At 41.6% G+C, this 21,489-nt stretch overlaps 1 protein-coding gene across 18 annotated transcripts in view; it reads right to left on the reverse strand.

Annotated features, from left to right (window-relative positions):
* The window catches only part of LOC110473259 (protocadherin-15), a 632,634-nt gene that overhangs the window by 159,381 nt on the left and 451,764 nt on the right, over positions 1-21,489 (reverse strand). For all 18 annotated transcript variants that reach the window (XM_085583141.1, XM_085583131.1, XM_085583143.1 and 15 more), the window contains 2 exons: positions 7,586-7,694; positions 2,765-2,877 (listed from right to left, as the gene is read on the reverse strand). In XM_085583141.1, the coding sequence (XP_085439267.1) occupies positions 2,765-2,877; positions 7,586-7,694 (222 nt within the window). The remainder of the gene's footprint in view (positions 1-2,764; positions 2,878-7,585; positions 7,695-21,489) is intronic.

Here is a 21,489-nt window from a genome sequence, read left to right on the forward strand (position 1 = left end):
TCATAATGGAAGTGCCAGCTCAGATTCTGTCAGATTGATAAATAACCCCTGCTCAAATAGGAAAGGAGCAAAGTGCATCAATTTGATTAATTCTCCCATTTGCTTCATGCTTAAAAAAATAAATAAAACATGTCTGGCACTTTTTAGAGCTGGTAACAAGAACAATCTCATGTCTACAGTGCAGTGGTCATGCCATTGTAATTTTAATTAAGCTCTTTCAGTTTAAAGATTTAATCCACTTTTTTTGGCAGCCTTGCTGTTGCCACATGGAAATTTCAATGGGAACCCCGCAAAGATCCATTGTTTTTTTTGGAAGGATATTGTAATAATGCTCACATTTCTTGGCAGGGAATGGAAGTGCCAAGATCTTCCATTGGAGGGCAAAATTCGTTTTCTCCTTGCTTATCATCTAATATATTGCAGAGGTAGAGGAAGGCTGAAATCCAGCATTTCTTATTAGGATCTTTCACTTTTTTCATTGTCTCCCTATTTGAGAAGTCAACATTTATCAGCAATGCTGGTAAGGGCCCCATTTCCTGTCCACTTTCCATCCTGCATTCAAATATTCCTGTATTGACTTAACCACCTTTTCTATTTTACAGTTCTCCATATTATCTTAACAGAGGAAAAAAAAATTGATCTTCTCATATCAGAAGGAATATTTTAAAGATTAAACTGAGTGCATGCTGCAGAAACCACAGATTTTCTGTTTGAAGGCAAGCATCACATGTTGCACCCCTCCAGGTAAAACAGAATCAGATCCTACAACTGCAAGAAATAAGAAATGTGCAACACAAAAAGCTGAAGGTTTGATTTGGTTCAAGCCTGAGCCATTATTCTAATGGTCCCTGAAGGATACAGCATTAAAACTTTTACTGTTTTAGCACGTGGCACATAATCATTCTTACAGAGTGATGCTTTGCCTTACTGTTTCCTTATTTTCCCTGACTGCACATTTACCACAGCAACAGGAACATCCTAAATCCTATAAACATAGCCATTATAGGCCCGAGTTGCTATACAAGCACAGAAAATAACCTCCCATACCAGCTAATTGATTTTTTAATTGATGTATTGTGGAGCCCAAGTTTGGAAAGAAAGGGCTGCAGGGCTTTAACCTGTAGCTCCTTAGGATATTTAGAGTCATGGAATGGTTTGGGTTGGAAGGGACCTCAAAGCCCATCCAGTGCCACTCCTGCCATGGACAGGGACACCTTCCACTGTCCCAGGCTGCTCCAAGCCCCGGTGTCCAACCTGGCCTTGGGCACTGCCAGGGCTGGGCTGAGTTTTAGGGCTTTTCCCAGCACTGGGAGCTGGGGCAGCAGAGGAGCTCTGGCAGCGGGTCAGGGAGGGATCCTGGCCCGGGGACAGCCCTGGAGGCACCTCTGGGTGCTGTGTCCAGCTCTGGAGCCTCAGCACAGCAGGGCCAGGAGCTGCTGGAGCTGAGCAAGAGCCTGGAGCATCAGGGTGCCCAGGACAGGCTGAGGGAGCTGGGGCTGCTCAGGCTGGAGAGGAGCCCCAGCAATTCCCCCTGCACAGGAGGCACAACTTCTTCCCTGGGCAGTGCCAGCCCTGAGCACATTGTGCACAGAGCCTGGGGGCTCTCCTCCCTGGGGCTGGGGCAGAGCTGTGTGCACACAATGCTGTGCCCTGGGCTCTGGGATGGCCCTGCTGGAGCAGGGAGGTGCCACCAGCTTCCCACTCCACTCCTCCAGCCTCACCCACCCTGGGATGCTGTGAATATTCAGTATTCAGATATTAATTATTCACTGCTACCCCAACCTGACTTGTGCTAATGATGCCTCAGGTTTTAGATTTTATATTTTTCACATTCTCTGCTGCTTTAGAGTGTGGGTCTGGGTTTCATATTAGAGGATGCTGATCTCTATTCACAGAGCAGGGAGACAAAACAGTGCCTTCTCCAGCTTGGGACCAAGGACAACCGATTCAGATCTCAGACCCAAGAGCATAAACAACATGGACTGAAGAGAGAACAATAAAAAAAAAGATGTGACTGCATAAACAATTAACTCCAATAAGCAAATGGAGCAGAACTGATCAAAGTGAGAGCTCCCATGAGCACTTGTGTATTTTGGGACCATTTTGGTTCATCTTGGGTGCAGCCCTGGCTGGGCTCTTGTGCTGCCCAAGGTTGGATCCATTGAGGACATGCTTTTAATAAATCCCTGCTTCATTCTTTAGCCCTGTCTGGCTCTGTTCGAGGCCAGCCTTCTCAAGGCATCACTGGGATTCTGTGATCATTCATCACTCACACAAAGCTCTGTTTTCCTATGATCTGCTGGAATGGGCTGTGAAACAGAGACCAGCTGCATTCTTAGGACAACAGGACTCATAAAAAGCGAGGCGAGAAGTGATGCTGGGCTTGTTCACACAATGCAACTTGAAATGCTACAACTCCACCAAGGTTTATTCCCTTTCCACAAATGCTTCACACCCCCTTCCTCCCCTGATGGAGCCAAGTGACACCTGACAGGCTAAGAGTCACAAAGGGATCTGGAGAAGGGAAGATGAGGCTATTATTGTACAAGGATGTAAAGAAAAATCCAGGAAAAAAAAAAAAAGGGAAAAAATACACCTGAAAAATTTCACTAACAACAAAACCAAGCTCAGCAAGTAAAAGAGGAAAAGGCTAAAAATAAAGAGAAAACTGCAGACAAGACAAGCAGGCTCACCCTTCATTTTCTCCAGAGCATTTTGTTTTCCAAAGAATATAAAAACTCTGAAAAAATGCAGCCCAAATTACCTTAATAACCAAGTCAAATTTCTGGTGTAAATCCCTATTTATTGGCTTGAGGAGCGTCAGTTCAGCCGTTGTGAGATTCATATGGAAATACTGGGGATAATCCTCAGGAGTACCTGTAAAAAAGACATTGAGGTTTGAACAGCTCTGAAAGGCTTAGTTCAGCATTGTGTTTATTTTACTCATTAATCAAAGGAACAAAGCCTCATTCTGTTATTGGAAGGATAAAATATTGCATTATGTGGACATGGAGCTTAAGAATAATATAATGTGTTTAATATTATTATTTCCTTACTCTCCAAAACCACAAAGATTCCTCTCAACTGGGACTCCCTAAGTACTTGATAACAACAGGAGTATTATTAATAGCACATAAATAATATATATAAGTAATAACAAAATGGTAATGACAGGCTATTTTAGGAATCCTTCTGGGAAAAGTTTCTCCTCAGGGAGAAAGCACCAGATGAAATCTCAGTTTATTGTCAGTTGTAAATGGTGTTTTCCTGGCTGTGGATTTCCAGGATGTTCTCCAGGCTGGTGAAAACAGAAGCCTCAGAGCCTGAATGGATTTGGGAGCTCATGGAGATGGAGGAAGGGCTGTGCCTGGCAGCTGCAGCCCAAAAATGCACGTGTGCCTAAAGCTAAAAGGTTCCAGCACCACAGCCTGGCACAGGAGGAGAGAAAATCCCAGCTACAGCAATTCTGAACCCTGGGATCCTCAAAGAAATGGTGCAAAAGAGCCCAGAAAGCCCAAGGGCTCCACACAGAGTGAACTCCAGCACTCCCAGCTCAGCAATACTGCGAGAGCATCCCAAGGAGCCAAAATTCTGATTATAAGCCTAAAATCTTGAGGGGGTTAGGTCTGAGAGCAGCTGTCAGCAGCTGAGGGCAGAAGGCACTCCTGCCTCAAGGGATGAGAATCCCAAAATAAACACCCCTGTGCCCCTAAAGCTGCCCTGGGAGCAGCACAAACCTGGCCCTGCCAAACCCAGCCTCCAGGCAGGGCTGAGGGATGGATTGAACATGAGGGAAGATCACTTTTCCTGACAAATGTTCCTGGTTTTTGTTCCCCTTACAAGTGCAATGCTTAGAAAGTACTTTCAGAAAGCCAGGAGTTAAATTACTGTAAAAATTTCATTTGCAATCCTCCAATGACAACCATCTGCTAGATAAATAAATTATACACATATAATATATATTATATATATATATATAATTAAAATATATTATAATATCTGTATTATATATTCATATATATCTCCACAGAGACATACATTTTTTTTTCTGTGACTTTTAGTCTACATCTATATTATCGACCCAAAAAGCAGCAAAAGAACCACCATGGTTTATTTTTTCTCTTATACCACCAGCACAAATGCAGAGCTTCATGCTCCAGGTCCTGTATTCCCTTACCCTGCCTTTTAATTTCAAGTTCTAATTAATTAATCTAATTTTTGAAGAGCTCAAGGCACCCAGCAGGTCCCCTAAACTTTTGGCAGGTAACAGATTGCTGGATTTAGAGACTGCACATCACCAGGGCTGTTGCTGAAGCTAAAAACTGTCACAAAATTAGGGACAAAAAAGCAAAAATTCAGAGAAAGGAGAACAAATATGCAAGGAAGGAAAGTAAAAATCACAAAAGGGTCTAGAGAAGGGAAGATGAGACTAATATTGTGTAAGGATTGCAGGAAAGAATCCAGGGGGAAAAAAAGGAAGGGATAAAAACAACCTGAAAAACTCCACTAACAACCAAACCAACCTCAGCAGGGAAAGGAGGAAAGGGCAGCAAGGTGGATAGTAAAAAAAGCAAAAATTAGGGATAACACAGGTGGATGCCCACATCCTGACTGAGCTCCCCAGATTCAGAGCTCAGACTGCTGGATCCCTAAACTCTGGGAGCCAGCTTTCCCAGGAACAGGGATATCTCTTCTGCAGCTACAAAATAAATTGAATTTTGACAGCTCACAGCAGCCCTCAGTCCACCTCTGCCTGTGCTAAAATCCAGGGATGAGCTGCTGGCTCCAGAAATTCCATGTATTTGGAGAAGATGAGGGATCAGAATGTGGAGAGCCAGCAAAGGGAGAAGGAAAGGACTCCTCAATTTGCTTTTCCCAGAGCCAGAGGATGGATTTTGTGAGACCTGGGGCTTGAAATGGACACAAGACTGGAGAGGATCCCCCCTGTTTCCACAAGTTATTGTGCATTTTTGGCTCTTTCTATAAAATACCAACCAAAAGTGTCCAAAACCAGCAGCAGAAATCACAGAGCCAGTTCCAAGGGTAACAAAAGCCTATGATTTAAAGGAAAATTCAGCTTTTCTCAAATATTGGCCCCAGAGAAAATAAAGGTTCCAAATTACACCTAAAAAGAATATTTTGCTAGTAATTTACTATTAAACATAATACATTTTACTATTAAATTATAATTTTTTCTGGTCAAAAAAATGAAATTTACTGGTAAAATCAATAACATTGATAATAAAAATAAAGGGAGGGACCTTGCTTCACACCTAGATAAGTCAAGGGAATGTGGGTGTATTGCAAAGACCTAAAGAAATTAACATTTCCAAAAGCCAAGATTGCAAAAATTAATGTATTATCAAAAAAAAAAACAAAAAAAAAAAAACAAAAAAAAAAAAAAAACCCTCCAAATATCCCATTCCCAAATGTTAAATATATCAGATATCCACAGTTCCCAGAGCATGTGCATTGCACAGGTGGGGGGGAAAAAAAAGAACAAAGTAAAATGGAGTCAAATCCAATAAAACTTAATATCATTCTAATAACTAACTTATTCCCTCATTCCGCAGATTCAAACCTCCCAGTGTTCAAAAAAGGATATTCCCAAAAATATCAAGGAGGAGGTTTAGATCTAAAGAAAAGCGGGGAGAAAATCCACATAATGAGAAATATCTGCAAGGGCCGTTGGCTGTGAAACTGCTTAATATTTTCTGAGGTTAAAACAGAAATAGCAAATCCTGGAAGAGATAAAGGAAGACTTAAAATCCAAAAAGAAATCCTTAGGAAGAGCACAGGGGAGGGAAAATAAAGAGAGAAAACCAGACAAGGGAAAAGAAAAAAAAGAGTGAAGGGATGGGAAAAAATCAGGCAAAAAGGAAGGTACAAAGAAGCAAACAGGAAAATAAAGCCAAAAAAGAATTTTTTAAATAAAGAAAGTAGAAAAAAGAAATAAGAAAAAAGAAATGAGTAAAAAAATTGAAAAATTAGGAAAGAAAAAAGGATGAAAAGAGGGAAAAAATGAAAAAAATGAAAATATAAGGGAAGGGGAAAGAGGGGGAAAAAAGAAAGCGAGGAGAAGAAAGGAAAATACAAGGGGGAAAGAAGGAAGAAAAGGAAAATAGGAAGGAGAAAAAATAAAGAAGGAAAAAAGCAGGCAACAAATAAAATAGAAATAATAGAAAAGGAAAAATAAAATTAAGTGAAAAGGAAAATATGGGCAAATGAAGCTAAAATAAAGAAAAGATAAAGTAGAAAAATAGAAATAGAGAAAAATAAAATAAAGGAGGAAAAGAAGAAGAGATGGGTAAAAAGAAAAGAAAAAAGAACAAAAAAGTAAGAAAAAAGATCAAAAAGGTTAGGGAGGAAGGGGAAGAGATGGAAAAAAGAAAGGAAGGAGGGGAAAAAGAAGGAAAACATAAGAAGGAAAAAAGGAGAATAAGAAAAGTGAAAGAAAATAGAAAGAAAAATAACAAAAGGGAAAATAGAAGGGAAAGCAATGAAAAATATGGAAATAAAAAGAAAGTAAAAAAGAATAAAGAAAGGAGGAAGAACAGAAAAAACTTAAAGAAGGAAAAAAAGGACAAAAGAAAGAAGAAAAAGAAAAGAAGGGAAAAAAAAAGGAAGAGAAAAAAATGGTTCCCAAACCAACCCAAAGTGCTGCACCACACCTTCGTGAATTTTTTCTTGGAGGTCAGAACAGCCAGTCCAATACTGCCAACAGCCCAGGTTAGTGACACATAATCTTTAATAATTTCACTCCTGAAGAACTTTGTAAATTATGCAAAAAACCTTAAGAAGCCGGCCCTGGGTTGGAGCTATCCCTGCAGAACTTAGGAATAAAATCAATTTATGACATTTATGAATAAGTCCATGTGCAGAGCAAAACCACCACGATGTGCTCCTCAAAATCCTCACTTCCACCTCTCTCCATGGCTGGGGAAACCATGGAGCTCAACATAGGGAAGCCAGGAAAAGATGTGATTCCACAAAATTCCCCATTTCCAAATCCCACAGAAAGGTCCCCATGTGGATTTTGGGACCAGCCGAGCAGGTGGAGTCCTGCAACTTCTGACTATGGTCACACCCTACAAGCCCAGAAACAAATGCCAAACACAGGGAAGCAAAAGGGAAAAGAAGAGAGCAGGATAATCAACTAAACAAACTTTAAATTATAAAGGAAAGCTCACAGGCAGCAAAATTAGAGGTGGATGTGGCAAGATCCTTGGAGCTGCCCTGTGCCATGTGATTTTTGGGATAAAAATCTGCTCTGCCTTTTTTTAGCCTCTTTTTTTGTGTTTGTCAATGGAAAGTACATCCCAGCAGCATTCTCCTTTCCCTCGCTGTGTTGTTCCAGTCATTAAACCAGACAACAATTCTGGATTTAATCTGAATAAACACTAATAAATAACCATGTGAAATCAACTTCCACCTGGCAAATTAACACCAACAGGCAGAAGAATAATTCCAAACATCCCACAGACCACAGGAGGAATTTTTACACAGGGTTCCACTCTCCCAGGCAATCTTTTCCTGGCTGCTCATGAACAGATTGGGAGGGGTAGGAAAAGCAGCAGACACCAACCAACGAGGATGGAGTAGAGGATGCCGGGTCGCTCAGAAGGAGGCTGGATGTTTCGGTCCTGATCTATGGCTTGGATGGGTGGAGAGACACTGATGGGATTCACATGGGCCTGAAAAGAGAAATCACATTGGAAACAGAGCAATTAGAAAGCCAGCATGGAGATCTGGAGGTTTAGCACAGCATCATCTCACTGGGAAGGGCATTGGAGGAGAAAGAACCTTCAGAAAAAGAAGAATATTTACAGCTCATGGCCCCTTTAAATCTAAACAAACCAAGCAACATAAACATTTCTACAGCAGCCTCCTTTCTGTGAGATACAGCCTTAGAACAGATCCCAGAGGAAATGAATCACAAAATCCCAGCATGATTTGTGTTGGAAATGACCTTAAAGCCCATCCAGTCCCACCCCCTGCCATGGCAGGGATACCTTCCACTGTCCCAGGCTGCTCCAAGCCCTGTCCAACCTGGCCTTGGGCACTGCCAGAGATCCAGGGGCAGCCCCAGCTGCTCTGGGCACCCTGTGCCAGGGCCTGCCCACCCTCCTAGGCAACAATTCCTTCCCAAGATCCCATCTAACCCTACTTTCTTCCAGTTTGAAGCCATTCCCTGTGTCCTGGCACTCCATCCTTTGTAAATAGTCTCTCTCCATCTTTCTTGTAGCTCCTTCAGGTCCTGGAAGGTCACAGGTCACCCCAAAGCTGGTACCAGCTTTCATCTCTGTCAATCCAGCCTCCAGTGGCAACTCCAGAGCTGCCATTCCCAACTTCCACAGTTTGAGTGACCTTGGCTGCTGATCCAACCACAAATGTACCACACATGGATGTTTGCACACCAGGCTTTCCCCTCCCCTTGGAATGCTTTTCTGCATGACAAAAACCCTTAATGAGTTCTGTGAAAAGCCACCCTTTTTTTTTTTTTTTTTCCCCCACATACAACTTGTCCTGGCATCCTTTCCTCTGGAAAGCTCTGTGTTCTGCAAGAGGGGACCTGAAATTTAGTGTGGGAATAGGAATGAGACGAGTCCACGCTCGGCCAAGTTTTGGCAGAGCTGTGAGAAATCATCCTGCTGAGAGCTGGAAGGGAGGTGTGAGAGCTTTGGTGCTGCTGAGGGGAGGCTGAGAGGGAAAAGAGATGAGCCAGGAGGAGGAGAAGGAGCCAGGGATGGAGGAAAGGCAGTTTATTGACCCCTCATGTAGGCAGCCCCACGGTCACCTACCTGCCACCACACCCCAAGCTGAGTCCCCTCAGGAATTTCCAACAGGTTTCTCAAGTCCAGAGGCTCTTCCAGCCTTTTCCACACTTAAATAACTTAAAGTACAGACATATCAGGGATAGGCACATTAAAAAGTGAGGATGGATGCTCTTGGCCTCCCAAATTGGGACTGGGAAGCTCCTCACTCCACTCTTGCTCATGGTTGTTGTCCCTGTGCCTGTCCCACTGGCCAGGTCCTTTGTCATCACCCGATTCCATTTGGGATTCTTTGAAAAATTAAACTCTTAAAAGCATAATGAGGGAGACAAGCTCAAAATAGACAGAACGAAAGAGAGAAGAAGATATATTTGACATCTGCTTGAATTTTTAAAAGGCTTTAGGATGGCATAGAAGCTGCATGGGAAGAGAGAAGATTATGCAGAAAACTGACCAAGACTAAAATGCTATTTTTAAATTCACAGATCAGTTGGAGCCCTCTCAGAAAACCCCACATTCGAGTTAGAAACACACCCACAACAAAACCAACCCCATCTATTAGTCAGGGTTTAAATTAACCATTAATGCCCAGAGCAGCTGTGGCTGCCCCTGGATCCCTGGCAGTGCCCAAGGCCAGGCTGGACAGGGCTTGGAGCAGCCTGGGACAGTGGGAGGTGTCCCTGACATGGCAGGGGGGCACTGGATGGGCTTTAAGGTCCCTTCCAATCCAAAACCATCTAAATTTCCCCCGTGTCAGTCTGAACCCATTCCCCTTGCCCTGGCACTCCAGTTCCTGTTGCAGGGTCCCTCTCCAGCTTCCCTGGATCCCTTCAGACCCTGGCTGGGGCTGCAGGGCCTCCCCACAACTTTCTCTTCTCCAGGCTAAACAGCCCCAGCTGTAATAATTTAAACCTGTTTTGAATTGAATTGGCTGATGTGCCTTGAAGCAAAACTCAAGGTGCTTTCACATTGCTTTAATAGTCCACAGACAATGCAGCATCTTTTTCATTCAAATTTAGAAATTAGAATTATGAAAACATAAAACAATAAAGCAGCTATTACATTAATAAATGGGTAATAGCATGCTAATAAATTAATTAAGACACACATAGAAAGTTTAAGGAAGTTTGTATATGCTTTTAATCAGAAATAATTATTTTAAAAAATGAGGAGTAAAAGTAGGAGTCTTCCTTAGGTATCCAACATCCTTGCAAGAGGCCAAAATAAAGGCCCCCTACCAGGCTCCTTCTCAGGAGCTTCATGAGGAGATGGAAGCTCATTAAAATGAAGGGAAAACAGTTTAATGAAGGAGTGAAGTGTCTGAGGTGCCCATGGGTGCCAACTGAATGCAAAGCAAGAACACAGGGTGGGGGTTTGGCAGGGAAAGGATGGAAAAAGTGCCAGGAAAGGCAACACAGAGCCACAGAGGGGCAGGGACATCACTCAGAATAAACAGCTGGCCTTCAAATCCCAACCTCTGCCACGGGGAACATGAAAGGCTGCCCAGGCTCTGGCAGGAGATTAAAAGAAACAGGATCTTGCCCATCTGAGGGTGGAATATGCAGTAGTTTATTTTCCTCGTTAGGGAAAAGCTCCCTCAGATAATGGTGGGGTGATTAATTGACTTCCAGGTGTTCAGTACAGCAGAGCTGGGTAGGCCAAAAAGCAGAACCCAAACCCCACCTTGCAACTTTTAGCACAAATATTAATAAATATTTAAAAATCCTCCTTCAAACAGACCCATGATTGGGGAGCCTGCCAGGGAGTCTTCAGGGCCAGGAGATGATCAAGGCAGAAAAATACTTTAAAAAAGCTCAGAGAGAATAAAGTAGCAGCAAAAACCTCATTTTCCCCTCCTTTTGTGTTCACCTCGGAAGCGCAGCAGCACCTTCTCCATGTGGGATGTCCAGCAGGTCTTGCAAATCTCCATGGCCTTCAGAGATGTTATGGATGGAACAAGGCAATTTTAAGTCCCATTTGTGCCAGGGGGTTTTAGACTCCCACTGAGGATTGTGAATAAAAGAAACAGCTGATATTTTTAATTAATGTATTTAAATGGTGCTCAATAATTCAGGAGTGCGGTTGCATTCAAAAATCCAAACAGGATTTTTGGGCAACCACCTATGCATTGATTTCACCATCTCATGATCCCACGGAATAGTTATGAGGGAATTTAGAACTAAGATAAAGAATATGATTTTGGAACTTTCAAGAACAAAGGAAAAAACACCCCAAAATCAACATGACTTTTAAAATAAAAGTATTTTTATTTTTTATTTTTATTTTATATTTTTATTTTCTTTTATATTTCAGTATATTTTATATATATGTTTTTAAAATTATTTTAAGATGTCCAGGAATGCCAGGCTTCCAATAAAAGGATGTGGACAGTGTGGAATTGTTTATAAAGTCAGGGTACAACAATAATTGTTGCACAGCTGACAACAAGGATTTAAAAAATCAGATTTTCTATCTTTTCCATCTACCTGACATGCAAAGCTGAATTTGCCAACCATAGATACTTAGGGAAAACTTCCACTGGGGATGGTGAGAAGGAAGCGATAGGAAATGGCACATTTTGGGAGCTGGAATAACACAATTTTCTGCCCAGACCTGCCTTTTTCATTTGTGGGGTGTATTTTGGGGGATTTTGTGGTGTATTTTGGGTTTTTGCTTGTTACCATGAAAACCATTGTGTTCTAGGAAACTGAGAGCCAGCTGAAGCCAACATTTCCCAAGTAGGAAGGTTCTTTTCTGAGCAGAAAATGCATTCCTGAGAGGTGCTTTCTGTACAACTGAGGATACCAGACCATGAGCCAGCTCCAGGTTTCACTCTGGTGACTCTGCTGTGATGATTCACAGCCAGAGACATCCCTGGGGCTCATGGACCAGGGCCACCACACAAGTGGAAAATACTGCAAAGGATAAAACTGCATGGAAGGCAAGAGTTCCCAAAGTTTTCTTTGGATTCATCAAGGTGAACTCAAGAAATCCACTGAGAGAAGGGACAAAAACCTACACTGTCAACTTATTATTGAGTTAAACACAGTAAGATATTTTCTACCCACGAGTCCCACTGAAAACTGAGTTGTTAAGGCACTGAGGTGGCCAGAAACCTAAACCAGAGGCACCTGGAGCTCCTGGGGTGGGGCCACCTGAGCCACCCTGGGATTCTGTATTAGCACATTCAGTTCCCACTGGACATCTCATGACAATATTTGATACCCTAAAAATTATTATTTTTGCAGGCAGCTCTAACTGTGGCCAGTGGACTTCAGATAAAGTCTCAGGACCTTCCACCTGCATCATTCTCACAGCTCAGCTGAGGAATTTGCTGAACTCTCATCCCTCTGGAAAACAAGGCTGAAGAGCTTTTCTCCAGATGGAAAATATCACTAAAGCAACACGCATTGCCCCTGGTACCATCCAGATCCCCTTCCCAGGGAGCCCTGCACTGTTAAACCAACAACCTTCTTGATGAATTGATGAATCATTATGGTCACACTGGTTCTCCTTGTGCTCTCCTGAGCTTGGAATATGAGCTGTAAGTGGGAAATGAGCTGAGTTCTCTCCATGCTGTGCAGAACAGCCTGTGACTTTGCCAATGCTCAGCACTAAAACAGCAGGGAGAGCTGCAGAACCATTCCAACATCATTCCTTGCTGCTGCCTCAGCTGCTCTGCCAGCACAACAAGGGCTGTGACAAAACACTAATGAGCTGAAATCCATCACAGAGCACTTGCATGTCAGCAAAACTTGGGGAATGTTTCAGTGGAGTTATCCAACCACAAAGGAAGTCAATCCAAGAAGCAGAAATCGTGCTACAAATGTAGGAGGTACCACCAAAATCTCATCGTTAGTCAAACCATGTCACATCAAATCTCCCATTTGTAGGGTCTCACCCTTCTCCCTCTTTTCTTGCCTTCCCACTGGCAGCTACACATTCCTGCCTTTGATCAGACCCAGGGGAGGCAGAGGCTCACATCAGGAGCCTGCAGGAATTCCTGTGCTGCTCTCAGAAGGCTGATGTGACACAGAGATGTACAGGAATCCAGGGGGAATGGGACCCTCTGACCCTTCGCGTTGCCACAACGCAGGAACACAAATTGTGGGCCAAGACCTCCACTGAATGCTTTGGAGACTTTGGAAGCGAACCCCAGGCACAGATTTAAAACACACTCTGAAGCTGAAAGAGAATAAATTCTTTGCAGGAAATGGCTAGATCAAGATGTCACAGGAGCTAAAAAGAGGTTTACATAGCAAAAATTTTGGGCTTGGAAACACTTCCCAAAAAATGGGCACAACAACTTGAAGAAACCAAATGTACATTGCTAAACCCCAGAGATTTACAGCTAATTCACTGCATTTATACTTCTTAGAATTATAGAATCAGTAAGGTTGAAAAAGAGCTGTAGATCATACAGTCCAACCATCAATCAATCAATCACCATTAATCCATGTCCTCAAGTGCCACATCCATACATTTTTTTTAACTCCTCCAGGGAAATGATGGGGCCTCTGGACAGGTTCTCTGGGCAAAGCTCTGCCTGGGCCTCCCCACCCTTCCAGGGAGGAATGTTCTCCTAGTATCCAATCTAAACCTGCTCTCTGGCAGTTTGAAGCCATTCTCCTTTGTGCTGGCACTCCATCCCTTGGAAAAGTCTCTCTCCATCTTTCATGTCAACTCCTTCAGGCCCTGCAAGTCCACAGTTTTGTCCCCCCAGAGCTTCTCCTCTCCAGGTGAACAATCCCAGCTGTGCAGCCTTTCCTCCCAGCAGAGCTGCTCCATCCCTCTGCTCATCCTGGTGGCACCCTTGGACTCTCCAGCAGCTCCAGGTCCTTCCTGTGTTGGGCTCCAGAAGTGATCTTCAAATTTAAAACTAAACAATATTTTCTCTCCATTTATTATCCAGAAGTTCCCCTTCCACAGCTAAAAATCCACAGTGGGTAGTTTATGCTGTTGGTACCTGTGACCTGGCCTCTCCTGTCTTCTCTGTAGGTAAAAAACTGTTTCAGTGACCAATGGGAAAAATTAAGACACAGGATTAATTATCCAATTCACCTTCTTTCTAAACTCAGCACTAAATTATCAAGCAGCTTTAAGCACCTGATTTAGCTGCTCAATACAACCCATGGCTCTGCGTCCCCGGGTTTCTGTCATGCCCCATGTTTATGCAATTTCTTGAAATGAAAACTGTAAAATTCAAATATCCTGGCAGCTTGGGTTGTTAACAGAGTAAGCTGTCAGAGAACACAATTCTTTCCATTCATTTGTAAAAAAAAAAAAGCAACCTTGAGAGGAAAAAACTCCCAACATTTTGAAAGAGCAGCAAGAAAACATAATGAACCTGAGCACGGAGGAAAACAGAGACTATTTTTATCACTGATGTCTCCCAGGAACAGCGGGGCCAAAAAAGAATTGAATTTCATCAGGATCTGATCACAGTGCTTACTAAATTGCTTTTTCTGTATCTGACATGCTTGATAAGAAGTGTCCCCAGCAGTGTCTGTGCAGGGGACTAAATGAAATGCATTATGCAATGGGCTTCCTGCCTCAGCACAACCAGAATTCAGGCCAAAGCTTCTCCTCCTTCCAAGGTGATGACTGACATTAAAGAACAACAAACATTTCTTTTCTGACATTTGGGTTTTTTTCCCCATACAACTATAAAGTCTGTTTCCTTGATTATCCCTCAAATTCTTGATGTGGATTTCTTATTATCCTGATTTCTGTGCATAGGAGCAAACTGTGAAGCCTAAGACAAACACATCTCCCCAAAAATCAGAAAATATTTAACAAACATGTAGCACCACTACAACGACTTCCAGATTACTTTTAATTAAATTTCTAAGAGTCATTTCTTTGCAACTAAATAAATGTACTATTAACCCAGTTTCCCAATTTTCTTTCCCTATAAATGCTATTTCTCACAGAGAATTCTCTCTATCATATATCTAAACATATACATATATATTTATATTTCTCTTCCTAAAGGCAACAGGCTGATGGCTTCTGGTACTGGTTTTCCTCTCTTTTGGGTACTCAACAAGCACTTCTCCAATTCAGGAGTGGGAATGTCATCTGGAACTACCTCACTACTTAATTCCAGCTGTATCCACCACTGTCCTCTCCTCATTAGTTTGCCACCCTGTCGGAAAACAAGAATTTTAGGGAGAGATTTAGCCAGAGCCAGCGACAAATTCTGCCTCACCATTATTAAACCTATTTTATTACACTGATTTTAACATAATGTCAAAAGTGGCACTTTTAGATTGAAGGTTACAGGAAAAAAATGGGTTTTGACAGCTAAATTTTGGATGTATTTTCAATAAATTTGTGCAAATATGTGCATGTACACACCTCACCTGTAACACTCACATCCTTCATCCTTAAGCTCACATATTTTTAGGGTGAAATAGGGAAATTCTGGGTTTATTAAATGCTTTTATTTTCCAATCCCAGGACAAAAAGCAGGAATTATTTACCAAGCACTCCCCCGCCTCCCCAACACTGCTGTGCTGCCCAGGGTATGGATCCAGAGCCAAATGGAGATTAATCCCATTTTCTCCTGTCAGGAGAGGAAGTTCCACTCACCAGGAATTTCCATGTTCTCCACAGGAAAGACGTTTAGGATTCAAGGAATGTTTTCCACAAAACAATTATTAATGGCATGGAGCAGAGCAAGGATGACTGTCCTGGGAAGGGGGATTTTCCTTTCATTTAATTTCCAAGAGTGATTTCATTTTAATGTGTACTTACAAATATTCATCAATTAAGGTTTTGCAGACCATGTTTGATTAATTGAGGAATTAATCTGCACCCTGTGAATTGTGACAACAAGCTGAAAAGAGAAATAATTCCTCCTGACCCCTAATGATCAGCTACAGTTTAACGGGACAGCCCAGGCACTGAAATAATTCTCTCTGCAAGGCCCGGGGATGTGACAGAGATAAGAATTTTTCTGGAGTAAAATTGGCTAATCACTGCAAGAATATTTTGTTTAAATGTCAACATTTAAAGCCTTCAAATGCTTCCAAGTGACATTTAAGGATCAAATAAATTGCTACATATGTTTCCTTTGTGCCAACAGCTCCTCGTGGTGCTGCAACAAACACGGATCTATGGGACAGAAAACAGAATTGAATCTTACAGGATGGATTAATTCTTTAATCCATGGCGTTGATTAAATCTTTGATTGGCTTTTTAGCCTCAGTTTTGGTGCACAAAAAGGTGGTTTGTGCTCCTGGACCTGCCCTGCTGCCCACACCAAAGCCCTGGGGATCGCTCTCCAGCCTTGGATGGATTGGATTGCTGTGGCTGCGACCAAAGTTGGGATCAAAGCAGCTCCTCTTCCTCCCTGAAAGGAAATTCCTTCGAATTTCAGGACACTGTTACTTCCTCCAAACAAATTCAGAACCCCTATCCTTCTCAACTCCTGGCAAAGCCAAAAGAACGGAACATTTTCTCACCTCTAAGTTCTTAACCATGATGAGAAATAACAGGCAATAGATGGAACATTCCCAGATTCGAAAACATAAGAATAAATTATAAAATCAGTCATTTTTACCAGTTTATTCTTGCCTTGATAAGGAATCAGATTTGAGATTTCCAGCTTGATAAATAGCTAGAAAATGTCCCTGTTTTCAGCAGCAGCCAAATCTCCAGCCCAGCCTGAGCCTCTGGAGAGCTCCCAGAGCTGCTCCTGTGACACCCAGGGAGCCCCAGGGCCTCTGTGTCCCATAACTCAGCCCCAGCAATACCCAAAATATGCTTCTCTCAACCCAAAACCAACTTCAGATGATCTGTAGGGACATTTTTCTTTCCCTGCGTCATTTTTTTTCGACCAAAATCTTCTCAGTTTTTAGGCAAGCATGATCCTTTTCCCCTTAAAACCTCCACTTTTAAGGATTAGAACTACTATATATATAAATATATATATATATATATATATATATATATATATATATATATATATATATATATATTTACCCACAGACAGCAACTCAACTTCTGAACCACAACTGGGTTAAAATCCCCTGAAGTAAAGTGCCTTTCATATTTTATTTCTTTATTCTGCTGCCTTGCTCTAATTTTCTCAACCACAGTGTTGTTTGAAACACCTAGTTCTTTAGGCAATCATTACATTTTGGAAGTTAAAATCATGGTTTTGTTTGATTTTGAAGGGCATACCAGGCAAATTAACCTCTCTTCTATCTGAAAAACATCTATATTTAAAGATACAGGTTAATCTTAGATTAACAGGGACTGTCCTGCCTGATCAACACGTCAGCCAAGGGAAGAGCTTGCCTGGCTGCTAAGGGAGATTATTCTCAGGTTTATGCATTCACATATTAAAGTAGCTCACAGTTTTACTGACAATTCTTTCTAATTAGCCATCCTGTTATCCTCCTAAATACATAAAATTTAATTACCTATAACATCACATCTTTGTGATTTCAACCTTTTCATGCTTTGCTACTTTTCAGTGACATTTTCCTAAAAAAAAATGACCCTACTTATCAAGGGATGGCATGTTGGAGACAGACAATCAATCCTAAAAAGAGGAAGGATAAGGAAAATCACATCAACAGACTTGAAACACCTTTTATAGCTCCCTATCAGGTACCAGCAGATAATCAATAGCTGATCAAAGATATCCATTTTGACTTTGCTGAGTTATTCACTCAAAATCACTAACCCACGTTAAAAACCAGCCCAATATTGTGAACTTCATCCATTACCCTGAAGTCCACATCAATCTGGTGACTTCTGTGCGGCTGCAATTGGAGTGAAAAGAGGGAGGGAAATGCAAATTAAAGGTTTGCCTGGAATAAACAGGGTGGCTGCAGCCTGGAGAGGATTTTTATCCTTGTTTCTGCCTTGCTTTCCCCTTTCCAAAGCACTTCACGATCACCTATCTGTTCATCTTGCATCTCTGCCGAAATTTAATTAGAAAAATTGTTATCTGCCTCCAGTGGCAAATAGCTTGGCCACAGCTCTGCCTTCTTCCACAAAAAGCACCCTGACAGCTGCAGAGGTGTCGGGGAAGTCAATCTGCATTTCCCCTCCACTCACAGCATTTACCTAAGTTGCTACTGAAAAATTAATCCCTGCAAAAATGGGACAATTTGCTCCTCTTTCAGTGGAATGTGGAGGGACTGTTCAGAGCCTCAGTCATTAAGTTATTTTCCAATTTACTTAGGAACAAGAATCACTAATAGAAGTGTTTTTAAAATATTTCTCTGGTTATTTCCTGAAGTGACACCAATGCCCTGTCCACCAAATAATTTTTGGAAATAAAATACCCAGGAACCCCCATTAATCCCAGCCCAGCACTAATTATCCTGCACCAAAGATTTTAGTCTAATTAACAGCAGGACTGGATGCTGCCTGTTCAAAACATAAAATCACTTTTTTCTTGCCCAAAATGATTTGTATAAAGAGAAACAATTCTCCTAATGATGAAAACTCTGTTTTCTCTGCAAGGCAGACTTTGAACATTTCGTTTTGCCAGCAGACACAACTGTAGTCAATCATGGGCTAATTCCAGCAGGAAGTGTAAATTCCACCCCCTACAAAGCATTTAGCAGCACTCCCAAAAACTGGACAGAGCCTGTTCAGCTGGGAAAGGAATAATTAGAAACAAATCAAATCCCAAATAATTTCCTGAGGCTTGATGCCACTGAATCACAAATGCAGCTTGTAAGTCTCAACAGGCCAATGGCTGGCAAAGCTCTCTTATCATGTTCGAATTAAAAAAGCCAAATCTTAATACAAATAAGGCAAAGAAAATAAAGGCAGATTGAGATTGAATTGCTCCAGAGACCAACAACTCCCTACATTAACTGAGAACATTTGCAGTTTAAACTGTCCCATGTCTAACAAACAAACATGAAAAAAAAAAAAAAAAAGACAAGACAATGTGGCAGCTGAAGATGATTTTTTAGTTTTATGCAGTTTGATTGTTATTAGGGATGATTCCCTCCCTGTGAATTGTCTTTAAGCAATCAGGTTTAGAAGTCAGCAAGAAAAAACCACCAATTATTCTGTAGGATTTTACCACTCACACAGGTAAGAGAGGCATTCCCCATCTGTTGAAAGCTTCTATTAAAGTGGATTTAGCAATACATATCCACTTCAACTTAGCCTAACAGGCCAAAATCTGAAGGCTGTGCCTTTCAGTGCCCTAAAAATTTTGCTTGGCAGCTGTGTGGGAGTTCCAGGTAAACCAGCAAATCTCTCCCACTTCAGAGGTGTTTAACTGGTGTTCATTCCATGGTAGATCCCTGGATCAAATGTCTTTTGTACTGGTACTCCCTACAGCAAAATAAAGTAATAATTAATTAATTAATTTAATGACCACTGGAGGAAATCCAGAACATTTTGATGAATTTTTTCTCTTTGGTTAGTATAAGCAAGATGGGGAGATGTTGTTTCTAGAATTTTCACTTGTGCTGCTGCTGCTGCAGGTTTTATATGAATGTGTACCTGGGAGAGCATTCCAGGAGGTTTTGTGTTTGGGAGGAATTGGGATTTGCAGGGCCAAAGGAAGGAACTGCAAGGGAATTCAGCTGGAAGGAATTGTCAGGTGCTTGTCATCCTCAAGCCCAGAGGTACCCAAAACCAAAATTAATCAGAATTAACTAGGGTGGAGATGAACTTTGAGGTCATCAAGTCCAAAACCAATTCAAGTCCAAATCCAATTTCATGCAGATTATTGGTAATTAATTAGCACATCCTGTACATTGTTAATTAATTACCAATAATCAGCATAAAATTGATTTGTCCAGCACTGATTAATACCCTCTGGAAGTGTTCTGTGCTCCCAACCCTAGCTCACTCAGCAGGATTAAACCACCTTTTCAGAAAAATGCAGATTTTTCCCCGATTCCAAACTGATGGAACTGAAGAGGTTCTTCTCACTAATAAAGACTTCCAGGGGCACCTCCTGATCTCCAGTGTACTTTTTCACCCCTCTCAACTTCACTGTTGTTTGAGAAGGTTTTATTTATTATTTTTTAGCCTTTCATTTCTCCATACTCTGTTCAGGCTCAGCTCCAGAGGGCACCTGATCCCACAAATGGTGTGAGGTCCCTGCTGCCACAATTCCTGAGGATTCTGGGCATAATCAACACAAACCTAAACCCTTTCCTTGCAGGAGGATCCATCAGAGGTGCAAGAACAAGGAATTTGTAGAAGAGTGGATTGAGTACAGAATCCTTGGTGTCATGGGGTGCCTTTGTGCCTGTGAAATCCCATAATTACCCCATGGAACCCCAGAATAACCCCATGAAACCCCATAATAACCCCATGGAACCCCAAAATAAATCCCATGGTTGCAAATCTAGCCCAGCAATTAATTAAATAAATCTAATCAATATTTTGCTGCTTAACAGGCTTTTCTTTGCATGATAATGGAAAATACAAAGTACAGAAGTGGAGGAAACTTTCACATTGTGAGTGTGGCAGGAATGGACTGAAGGGGGAGAAAAGGAGGAGAAATTATCTTGCCCATGTTATGAGATATTCATCAGGTTGTATTTTTTAACTCCACGTGATGACTCACACATCCTGATAATAAATGCTAACTTATTCAAGTCTTCCTGATACAAGAGGAGGAAAAATTAATTACCAGAGCTGATCAGACACAGAAACACTAAAATATGATATAAATATAAAGCAATGTAACAAAAACAACAAAAATCCCCAAACCTAATCAACAAACAACACAGGTTTTCTTGGAAATTGAAATTCAGCTAATAGGAAGTAATTAATTCCCAGCTTTTCACCTCAGTAAATTCATGGGTAGACTCCAACTGTACTGGACAAAAATATTACTCTTACCAGTGACATTAAATGCTTTATTTTAAGGTCAGCTGAGTGGACATCTTGCTCAGTAAAACAGAACTTCTCTTTCCAGCTACTGCCTCTGAATAATTCAACTTTGTTCCTCATTCATCAATATTCCTTCTCATCTTCATTGAAAAATTAAAAAGCAAATTAAAAGCAATCAAAAAAAAAGGTGGTGTTAAACTAAAAATAGTCCTTTAGCTCCAGGAGTAGGGTAATTGTAGCTGTGGAGTAGCTTAGTAAAGAATAAATATAACACGTAAAAATATAAAGGATAAATGTAATATAAATATAAATATCATCCAAATATCATCCATATCTTCCAAAGGAATTATTGCTTAAAAGCCAAGTAAATATTTGAGGTTCGTGGCATAACTTCTTCCACTTAGGTTTATCAAAAGTACTCTAAAGAGATAAACAGCGAAGAGTTCGTGGTTCATCAACAGAACCCAGGTCTCATTTCATAGATCAGGGGCAATTTGACACAAGAAAAGCTGAAAACCAAACAAAAGCAGCTGCCCCTGAGCACGCTGCAGCTCAGGAAGTTTAAATAAATGAGTTTTCAGCTCAGTACCTAAATGCCAGGTCAGACTGCTCCTGGCCCAGCCTCTCTCCCTGGCAGACACTGCTTTGTCTTCCAGTGGGGAACGTGACTGGCCAAGGGCAGCAGCAGAGCTGGAGCTGGAATCCTCTGACTGGGAATCAGCACCACAAAAACTGTCTGGTGTGTGTTATACCTCCAGATAAGCAGATAAAAACCCATAAAAACAGGATGAACACCCTGAGGAGGTCCCACACTCAGCTGGACAGGGAGCTGCCCTTTTCCTCAAAATGCCACCAAGCCCAAAGCAGATTAAAGCAGAAT

This window comes from Lonchura striata, chromosome 6 (assembly GCF_050655825.1).
Source record: "Lonchura striata isolate lonStrDom1 chromosome 6, ASM5065582v1, whole genome shotgun sequence".
In the NCBI taxonomy this organism is placed as follows: domain Eukaryota; kingdom Metazoa; phylum Chordata; class Aves; order Passeriformes; family Estrildidae; genus Lonchura; species Lonchura striata.